The sequence below is a fragment of the Dama dama genome, chromosome 13, assembly GCF_033118175.1.
Source record: "Dama dama isolate Ldn47 chromosome 13, ASM3311817v1, whole genome shotgun sequence".
NCBI classification, from domain to species: domain Eukaryota; kingdom Metazoa; phylum Chordata; class Mammalia; order Artiodactyla; family Cervidae; genus Dama; species Dama dama.
Genome location: NC_083693.1, coordinates 29,505,704 through 29,516,430, shown reverse-complemented (window position 1 = coordinate 29,516,430; position 10,727 = coordinate 29,505,704). Strand labels below are relative to the sequence as shown.

General features: G+C 49.6%; 1 protein-coding gene across 2 annotated transcripts in view; it reads right to left on the bottom strand.

Moving 5' to 3' along the window:
- Positions 1 to 2,159: 2,159 nt before the first annotated feature.
- Positions 2,160 to 10,727, bottom strand: part of TICRR (TOPBP1 interacting checkpoint and replication regulator) — a 41,233-nt gene continuing 32,665 nt past the window's right edge. For both annotated transcript variants that reach the window (XM_061158687.1, XM_061158688.1), the window contains exons 17-22: positions 10,612 to 10,673; positions 9,202 to 9,336; positions 8,003 to 8,160; positions 4,122 to 6,237; positions 3,884 to 4,009; positions 2,160 to 3,039 (exon numbers count right to left, since the gene is read on the bottom strand). In XM_061158687.1, coding sequence (XP_061014670.1) covers positions 2,927 to 3,039; positions 3,884 to 4,009; positions 4,122 to 6,237; positions 8,003 to 8,160; positions 9,202 to 9,336; positions 10,612 to 10,673 — 2,710 coding nt within the window. In that variant the 3' untranslated portion in view covers positions 2,160 to 2,926. The remainder of the gene's footprint in view (positions 3,040 to 3,883; positions 4,010 to 4,121; positions 6,238 to 8,002; positions 8,161 to 9,201; positions 9,337 to 10,611; positions 10,674 to 10,727) is intronic.

Sequence of the window (10,727 nt, the reverse complement as noted above, 5' to 3'; positions counted from 1 at the left end):
CTGATGGAAATTTAGATGGCTTCCATGTCTTAGCTAGTGTAAATAGTGCTGCAGTGAACATTGGAATGCATGTATTTATCTTTTCAAATTATGGTTTTCTCCAGATATATGCCTAGGGGTAGGATTGCTGGATCATATGGTAGTTCTATTTTTAGTTTAAGGAACCTCCATACTGTTCTCCATAATGGTTGCACCAGCTTACATTCCCACTGACAGTGCAAGAGGTTTCCCTTTTCTCCACACCCTCGCCAACATTTACTGTTTGCAGACTTTCTGATGATGGCCATTCTGACGGGTGTGAGGCGATGCCTTCTAGTTTTGATTTGCATTTCTGTAATACTTAGCGATGTTGAGCATCTTTTCATGTTTTCTGGTCACCTGTATGTCTTCTTTGGAGAAATGTCTATTTAGTTTTTCTGCCTGTTTTTTGATTGGGTTGTCTTTTTTCTTCCCCCTCAATGTAGAGCTGCATGAACTATTTGTATATCTTGAAGATTAAGCCCTTGTCAGTTGCTTTGTTTACAAATATTTTCTCCCATTCTGTGGATTGTCTTTTTGTTTATGGTCTCCTTTGCTGTGCAAAAGCTTTGAAGTTTAATTAGGTACCATTTGTTTTTATCACCCTGGGAGGTGGATCTAAAAAGATGCTTCTGTGATCTGTGTCAAAGAATGTTCTGCCTATGCTTTCCTCTGAGTTTTATAAAACATAGGCAGAACAGTCAAGGTGATTGCCTATCTCCACTTCACTTAGTTGTTCTTCTGCAGTTTTATCTTGTTCCTTCATCTGGAACTATTTCTGTGCCATATCCTTTTGTCTAATTTTTTGTGTTTGTGGTCTCCATTCTTCAGGCTGCAGTATTGCAATTCTTGATTCTGGTATCTGCCGCCTGGTGGATGAGGCTGGTCTAAGAGGCTTGTGCAGGCTTCCCATGGGAAGGACTGGTGCCTGCCCACTGGTGGGTGGAGCAGGGTTTTTCCTCTGGCTCAGGACTCTGTCGAGGGGTTTGTAGGTGGCTGCTGGCTCCTGTTTTAGGCAGCCTGTGTGCTGATGGGAGGCACTGTTTCTACCCTGTTGGTTTGGCCTGAGGCATGCCAGCACTGGAGCCGGCAGGCTGTCGGGTGGGGCCAGGTCTTGGTGCAAAAACAGCGACCTCACACCAATGAGCATTTTCCGAGGTGTCTGCCACCAGTGTCCTTGTCCCCATGGTGAACCACAGCCGACCCCCGCCTCCAGAGCTCAGCTGAAGAATATACCACAGGGCCTCCACCACTGGTGTTCCTGCCCCTGCAGTGGGCCACAGCCAACCCCCGCCTCTAGGAGACCCTCTGAGACCTGCAGGTAGGTCTGGTTCAGGCTCTAATGGAGTCACTGCTCTGCCCTGGGCCCCAGGGCTCAAGGAACCTTGTGAGTGCCCTCGAGAGTGGAACCTGTCTCCCCCAGTCCTGTGGCGCTCCTGCACTCAAGCCAAATTCTCTGGGGGCTCCTCCCCCCCGATGCCAGACCCCCAGGCTGGGAGCCTAATGTGGGTTCAGACCTCACTCCTGTGGGAGAACCTCTGCAGGTGTGGGACTTGATTTCATCATGAAAGCGCCCCTCCTGTCTTGTGGTTCTTCTTGGTCTTTGGGTGTAGAGTATCTTTTTTGGTAGGTTCGAGCCTTTTTTGTTGATGGTTGTTCAGCAGTTGTGATTTTGGTGTTTTCGTGAGAGGAGACAAGTTCAAGTCCTTCTACTCCACCACCCTGTCTCTCTCTCTCTGCCACCTTTTGGCTTGAGTTTCAGAAAACCATTTTATAATAAAACAATCTCTGGAGGGAGAAAATAATGGGAGTTTAACTTAAGGGTTTTGTTTATAAGATCATAGTAGGACTCAGACTTGGAAACACAACAGGCTTGAAAGCTTTTCAGAGACCGTGAGATGGTTCTGAATCTGCTGTTAGCCAAGGCCCTGGCCTGGACATGCCAGCCAGCTGGGATGTGGGGGTGCCCTGGACAGCTCCACGACTAAGGTGGGTTTCCCTGTGAAGGACGGGAACCGTGCCGGGGACTGACTGGCTCCCAGGGCAGACCTTGAGATATGGCTGCTCTGGAAACCATTAGAGCTGGACCATGGTCATATTTAACCTCAGGCTGGAATGTCACACACAAATGCACCAAATGCTAAATAGCTAGAGACGATTTTATTGTTACACAGGGAATGCAAACCTTTATTCTACCCCTGTGACACGGCCTTCTGTTTTGCGTACGTTGCTTCCATCTCCAAGTGCTGCCTCTGTCTTGGGGTCCTGGCCTTATAGCAACTCGAGGGACCAACATACGGGTCCTTCTCCCACTTCGCAAGTGACACGGAGTATTCTGAACTTGCCAGGGTCACTGCTGACGTGGGGCTGGAATGGGATCCTGCCCTTACAGTTCCTTGTCTGATTCTGGACACCCAGGCCGTCTCTGAGTTATACCACCAGTAATACCACCTCACTAAGGCCAGGCAGGCGTGGTGGATTAGGGCTGGGCTTGGGGGTGGATGGATTCCAGAGAGGGGATTTGAAAACTTGAAGGCATTCTACTGGGATTCTAAAAGCTGATCCTGGTAAAAGAGGCTTGGGACCAGGCCACCAGTTTCTTTCTGCTGTGGGGACCTGGCTGACCTCACCTTCATGTTTTAAATTTCCTCAGTTCCATTAAGCCCTGGTTATTCCTGTTTCTGTGCAGCAAGCTGAGGGTTACATATGAGGAGTGGGCTGGCAGGGCCCTGGCTCAGATGGACCGGGTTTCTGGGTACATGACTAAGAATGCGTTTATTCTACACTCCTGGAATTCCATGTATGTCCAGAGAAAACTGTTCTCAGAGCACTTTTGTGAGGAAGTGCAGTGGCTCCAGGCAGTCGGTAGTGTTTGTAGTTACGTGTCCCCCAGATGGTTCCATTCTAACTAGCTGAGCAGCTTCTTCCGTGAATAAGTTCTGATGTTAGGGCGTCTCCGGGAGAATGCTCGGCTGAAAGGAGAGTCTTCTGCCGTGGGAGGAAATACATCCACATTCTCATCTAGAAAGAGGCAGGAAGACTTAGCATGCAGAACGTAACCGAGAACACAACAGAGGAAAGTGGGCTTGACCTGCACAGGGTTACGCATGAAGACGGACTTAAGAAAACCAGCATTGCTTGTAGGCGCTCTCATTCCATGGAAGCATTCATTCCCCACAGTTTATCAGGCCCGCCTCTACTCTTAATGTAAGCACTGAGCAAATAGCAACAAGTAACTGAAAATGCAGAAAACCTGTGGCGCTTCAGTTTTCTGCACCTTCTTTTTGTCTCAGGTTGTGGGGGCTTTGCTATTTCGCATGATTTATATCATGGTCTTGAGGGAGGAGAACCATTGGAGACCCCCGCCTCCTGCACCCCCTCAACAATTCTAGCCATGCAGTGCAGTTAATAGGTTCAATCCCATTCTTCCCAGGTGGGGTCGAGGGGAATCCTAGTCTGAAGGGTGGTGATAATGGATGGAAATGGGTGTAACCTGAGGAGAAACGGCTGGCTGGCTCGACACACACCACCTCCCACTCGTGCGGCTCGCCCTCCAATCCCAGGGACCGCAGACAAGCAGTCAGTGGCTGTGCCCACTTCTGTCACTGTCTTCAAGAAGCTAAAGTAATCCGGCAGGATTTTGAGAGTTTTTTTTTTTTTTTTGGTAGTGGTGGTTCCAAAGCATGTACGTTCTAAAGTGGTGTTTCTCTGGGAGCCCATGACAAGGCGGGGGATAAAACAATCCTAACCCTACGACGCCTCCAAGATTCAACTGCCTGAAAACCCCAGAGGTAACTTGAGATCGAGCTAACCAAAGGACATTAGTTAGATCCTGGTGATGTCTCTAGGACCTCCAACAAATTACCTCCAGCATCTTTATGCTGAGAGGAGGGCGTCTTCCCCTGGAACAGCAGCGGAGAGTGGGTCAGCGCCTGCAGCCCGCTGGCAGAGAGGCAGCTCCGCACGGCACAGCCGGGAGGCGGGGTGGAACCTGGAACGATGGCACAGTCAGTGCAGCCCACGGCCCCAACAAGGAAGCCTGAGCCTCCCCCGGAATCCCCTCGGAGCTGCCGCGCCCACACGGCCGGACATGGCCAACTCACCTGGGACGAACGCCCCGTCGTCCGCCACGGAGGGCAACTGGCGAACGCTCGTGCCTGGAGACCACTCTTCCAAGTCTCCCTGCTGGTCGCAGATCCTCTTCGCTTGACGTTCAGCCTCCTCCTCAGCAGAGAGGCATCTCTTCCTAGATCCCAACCCAAACTGTCCCCAGAAGAAGGCCTCCTCAGCCGTGGGCACACTGTCCCTGGGAGGTGACTGGTCTGGCAGCTGACACACACCCTCCAGCTCAAACTCCCCCAGGACGGGGGCCCTGCCGATGCCAAGTTCCAGGCCTCGCTCCTTGCCCTCCGGCTCCAGTGGCGACACTCCCCCGGGAAGGTCGGCGCTGACCTCGCTCCTCCCAGCAGAGGGGCCGAGGCTGCAGTCCACCGCCCTCTTCCTGCGGGGCCAGTCTTTAATTGTGTCAGGAGTCGTCTTCCCGCTGTGCTTGGGGGATGGGGTCCAAGGAACCCCAACTTCTGTCTGGAATGGAGAGGGGGTACTGTAGGGGCAACGGGTGGGGGTGCATGACTGGCAGATATAGGTCTGTCCCCCACTCTTGCCAGGGGTGCTGTGTGAGGGGCGAAGGCAGGGGGCTTCGGGTTTGCCTGAGGACCTGCTGGCCCTGGGCACACTGGGACCGGGGAGGGTGCTCTCCTCCCTTGGCGGGGGCTCGGCTGCTGGCAGAGAGCTGGAGTCTATCTTCTTAATTCGGAGCTTGGGGAGGCCAGAAGCTTGCATCTCCAGCTCAACCTCATAGGCCTGCGGGCTGGCAGGGGCTCTGCAGGGCCGGGCTGACGCCTGCTGATCCTCGAGCTGTGTGGCTGCCTGGTGCTGCTTCGTACAGTGCGCGTCGTACTGGGGGGTCAGCGGAGAGCGGGGCCCAGAGGAAGGAGAGGTGGGAGGAATCCCAGGGTCACATGGAGACGGCTTCTCACACGTACCCGGCCTTAACCCCTCACCTTCGTCCAGGGGTGAAATGCTGCTTTTTAAGTTATCACAGCCATGGTGCTCAGCTTCATCCAGGAGAGTGAGACAGTCCGAGTCTGTTGCAACAAGCAAAGGAGAGGATGTATGCCAGACACCCCCAAAGCCAGTTCCAGGGTAACCGTGTGTTTCAGGTGAAGCTGGAGGAGAGAGGGTCACTGCCTTCTGGTTCTTTCCAGCGTCTGTGATGGCAGCTGGGTTGTCAGTTATGGCAACCCTCAGAGCAGCCAAGCTGTCAGGCTGGCCCTCCAGGAACTCTTGTTCTGTTTCCAAGGTCTTTTTATGCCGTTTCCCATGTTTAGAAGGGGGCGGAGGGGGCCAGAAGTCAGACGGAGCTACCTGTGAGGCACTGGGGGGCGTCAAGGGAGCAGGACAGGAAGGAGGTGTGGTGACGCTGGGTGATTTCTGGGCCTCTTGCCAGCCCACTTGTCCAGAGGAAGGAGATGCTATGGCAAATTCCCCAAGTGAACTCTTCTTAGAAATACCACGTGAAGGAGAGGTAACGGGTTTTTTTGGAGAAGTCAGAGCTGCATTCCCTGGTCTCTCTGGGGTTTTGACAGTTTTGTTATTCCACAGCTGTGGCAGCTTCTCTGCCTGGGGCGCTTCAGAGCCCCGGGGGAGCTGGTGTTTCTGACTTGGAGATGTGCCCTCAGAAGCGGCTTGTTTCTGGAGCCCCAAGGCTGCTGCCCTGGGAGGTGCTCGAGCAGAGGATCTGCTGGGGGTCAGACACTCACTCCTGGTCTGGGCAGTTGATGAAACAAGGGCTGCTGGACAGGAGGTGCTTTCTGGACTGGAGTCCACCAAACATGGCCAAGAAGAATTCTGCAAAAATCTGGGGGGCTGACTACCTTGTCTCTGGGGAGTTCTCGGTACCTTTTCAAGAGGAGAGGCACCTTTTGCCAGGGAGTGTCCTTTCCGAGGGGTGACTTTTGGTCGCGATAGTGAATTCCAGCCATGTGGGGAGAAGTCTTTCAAGAATTCCTTAAAAATGACCTGTTTGGCAGGGGTCATTTCCGCAGGGGATTTCTGCAGCCTTTCCGGGGTGCGCAGTGGAGTCTGTGGTGTCCGAGGGACCTTTCTTGGTGTGGCTTTACAAGAGCTTGGAGACTTCCAGTAACTCTTCTCAGGCGTCTGTAAAGAAAGATGCTTATTTCAGTGCTTTGAACATCATAACCCATAGTCTTGGAAATGTTTTAATGATCTCTAAGAAGATTAAAAAGTCCAGTGGGAGGTTTATCATCAGCCAAAGGAATGATAAGTTGGATTTCATACAGTGACACGTTTCCACTTCCAAAACATGACCCAGATTTTACTTGTCAACTTTTTCTACCACTAAGCACTGTATCCAAACTTCATTTCTTCTAAGACAAATTGTTTTAATAATTTGCACACTACAGTGAAAATATGCTTTGCCTTTATCACTCCACTCACTACTCATAGCTGTCTTTTCCTCCAAGGAGAAAACTATTTCTGATCTTTGCCTGAAGTAACCTTTAGGAGCCACATCATCTGCTATTCACCCGCCTTCAACATGTGCTTTTAAGTACCTGATATGCGTCAGGCAAAATGTGTGCAGAAGGCCGGGGTGGGGGGGATTGAGGTGAAACATGGACTCTACGGATACAGAGCAACAAAGATAACATCTCAGAGAGGAACCTTCCCAACAAAAAAACTTCCCTTCTTGCGAACGTTGCAGTTAATTCCAACAGGTAAGGCAGTCTGACAACTACTGTGTAATCTTATTATCTCAAGAGTCCTGGTCCAGTTGGCATTTCATGTGGGGTATAGACAGATGAGGGGAAGATTCCCTGGAGGAGGAAATGGCAACCCACTCCAGTATTCTTGCCTGGAGAAACCCATGGACAGAGGAGCCTGGTGGGCTACAGTCAGTAGGGTTGCAAAGAGACATGACTGAAGCAACTTAGCACACAGATGGATGATAATACGCTGGCTGATGTAATGACGGAGCGTGCACGGGACACTGGGAGCACAGAAGGGCTGGCTGTCTAACCCAGCTGGGGGTGGGGGCAACGGACAGTGAGTCAGGTCTTAAAAGAATGGGTGTCGGCAGGTGAAGACACAAGGTGGACAGTGCGGGAGAGGGAACCTGAGGCACAGACAGCAGTGTGAGCAAAGGCACAAAAGTGAAAAACAGCAGCTATGTGCATCCTGAGGCGGCTGGGAAGGTGGAATGTGAAGCAGAGATGGGCGAGCAGGGATCAGACCACGGAGGTCCTTGCCTGTCCAGGGAGGAGACGGAATATGGTCCTATGGACCCTTCCCCACAGCTCTCTCTGTGTCCCCCCGATCCCCTAAGTGGTTTTGGGGCAGAGTCTGTAGAGCTTCCAGCACAGTGAGGTAGTGAGAGGAGCACCCGATGGGGTCACAGAGGTCCCCCCATCTCTGGGGGCGGGGTGGATTTGAGAGCAAAGAGGCTTCGGAAGTGTTGCAGGCAGAAGTGAACTAGGGTAGGAACTGAAGGGATGGAGAGGAGGGAATGGGTATCAGGTTGTCAGTAAAATGGGCAGGACCGACTGATTAGCCAAGCCTGAGGAGAGGGAGAAGTCCAAGATGACTACCAGGTTTCTAACATGGGTGACTGGATCGAGTGGGCAATCTAACGGAACTGGCGAGAATGCTACTGCACATTTCAGATAGATATAGATTTGTGTCCAATATAAACAGAGATGAACCCAAGAGCTAGGTGAGATCTATCTGCTCAGTCCAGCTGCTACCTTAAGTCCCCATATACCCAATAATCATTCATCAAGTCAGCCCCAACCACCTCAAATCTCTATTATTATCTTCTCTTCCTTACTCGCCTCAGTGGCTTTCCTTGCCCATGTCTACATGTTCCCCAAACTGTACTACTTTAAACATCATAGTAATTTTATACCTGATAGGCTGTAGGTATTTCAGAACCCAGAGTGTTTCCTGAAGGCCTTTTAATCCGTGCTGAGCCCTTCTCTGAGGGACTGATCATCTCAGACATTGCTCCGAACAGAAGTCTCTTGGGAGACCGAATACTTTGGACTGGAGAGTTTTCTCTTTGGTCTGCAAGTCAAAAACAGTGACAATATTTAATTCTTTATCAACTCCTGCCCTCTCACCCCCCATCCAATACTCATAAAACAGCCAGTCTATATAAGAAAGATGACAATTTGGGAGCAAATGGGGGGAAATCCCACCTAATTATGACAGCACTGGTAACAAGTGCTGCTTTATTGCATTCTGAGACTGCGTACCAAGCCCAGTCCCTATGTTAGGAGGTGTGGGCAACTGAAATAATTTAATTTGAAAAGACAAGTATAAAAAGATACATCTGATGAGCCAAGTTGATAATAGATAAAAGAATGAAGGTCATACAGTACCTTCAATCTGGGGATACCTTCCCATGGGATCTGAATGTATGGAGGAAATTACAGGTCATTTCCTCTGGAATAAATGCAGTACCTACAAGGATAGTGTGGACAGCCAGCCATGGGAAGCCAAAGGGGTGACTCTGATAATGGTGGCTGTGGTCACCTGTTCATCTGGTCATCACTCTGAACCTCAAATATTTATACCGTAAGTCCCCTGCATACAAACGGGTTCTGTTCCGAGAGTGCATTTGTAAGTCTAACTCGGTCCTAAGTCCAAAGTCAGCCAAGGTACCTAGCTAACACAACTGGCTATGTAGCACTGTGTTATAATTGGTTTGTAATATTTTTCACACACAGATGAAAATATTCCTAACCTTGGAGTACAGTACAACAGCTGGCATCAAGCAACAACCGCCAGCTACACCACCACTGTTTCTATGCTGCTTCCAGACAGCCTGGGCTTGAAATAAAGACACTGTACTACCGAGCCCTGTACAGTACAGTGCACACACACAACCACTCGCAGAAGGTGCACGCTCGTGACACCGTACGCCAGACAGGTGCGCGTACATGACTGGACACTCTAACGCACATTGGCATCTGTGAAAGCTCACATCTGAAGGTTCACACATAGGCAACTTACTATACCTGACCTGTTTCTCCAATATCAAATTTCATTCTTTTCCCACCAAGTTTGTGTGGACCTCTGAAGACAGGTAGGCAAAGTGTGTACCTGACTTCATTTGCTGGAATGAGTGAACTCTTTGTATACTTCGAGACTTTGGCTGAGACAAAGAGTAGAAGGAAGCAGAGTTCGTCCTGCTGAATGCCAACTGCTTGATTCGAGGACTTCGTCTCAAACTCCCCACTGTGAGACCAGAATCACAGTTAGTAACCAAGAAGAAATGCAAGCTCGCTGTTTCCCCTATGAAATGGGTAAGATCTATGTGACACCATGTACAAGAGGGGATTCCCTGGTGCCTCAGGCAATAAAGAATCCGCCTGCAGTGCAGGAGACCTGGGTTCCTGGGTTGGGAAGATCCTCCTGGAGAAAGGAATGGCTACCCACTCCAGTATTCTTGCCTGGAGAATTCCATGGACAGAGGAGCCTGTGGGCCACAGTCTATGGGGTTGCAGAGAGTCAGACATGACTGAGCAACTAATACTTTCATGCAAAAGATGGAAACTGGACAAGCTCTTGGTTTTGAGATCGTTGGTGACAAAGCTAGGAGGGCTATGATATGTGGCCCCAGCAAATTTCCAAAAAAAAAAAAAAAAAACCACCCAAAAACCCCCAACCCCTCCAGAACTGTAATCTGCATAAATATTATGAACTGCCACCTTGAAGCATTATGTAGAGTGATAAAAAAGGTTTGTAGAGTGTGACTTTCATTAAAAAGTTTTAAATCACAGTTTTCATACTTATGTTACATATATTTGTACAGAAACAACACCTGTAAGAGTATTATTAAAGCTAAATGTTACAGTATTTCTGATTTGTGGGATTACCAAGTGTTAATTCTTTGGCTTCTCTATGTTTTCTAATTTTTCTACAACAAACTACTTGATTTTAAAAAAATATGTTTTTGGAAACCCCTCCTTCATGTATACTTTAAAAATAGGCCACAGGTTTTTATTTTTAACTTTTGGCTAAGCTGGGTCTTGGTTGCTTCACGAGCTTTTCTCCAATTGCAGCACGCGGGGGCTATTCTCTAGTTGCGCTGCATAGGCTTCTCTTATTGTGGTTCCCGGGCTCTAGAGCACAGGCTCGTAGTTGTGGCACATGGCTTAGCTGCTCCACAGCATGTGGGATCTTCCCGATCAGGGATGGAACCCATGTCTCCTGCGGTAAACATTGTTTATCACTGAGCCACCAGGGAAGCCCCACAGTACCTTATATTAACATAGTTTAGCGTTCACTCTGAATCCCACTTCTATTATGTAAAAATATTTCTTCTCCAGAAGCTCTCAGTATACTCTGTATAACAGATCATTCACCAATTAACATGTATGATACACACTGTGGGCCCAGAGCTGTCACAATGGATATGCTGAGCAAGAATACAAGTCCAGAAAAGTTTCCACAGAAAGTAGAGAAAACACAAAAGCCCAGAACCCCAAAACAAACAAAAGGAGGTAATACCATCTTCTCCTTTCTCTGGGGACTCTTCAACGACGTTAATATCAGGACCAGGGTCAGAGGACCTTGAGGAACAGTGGGTACAAGGACAATTCAGCATCGCTCATAAATAACGCACA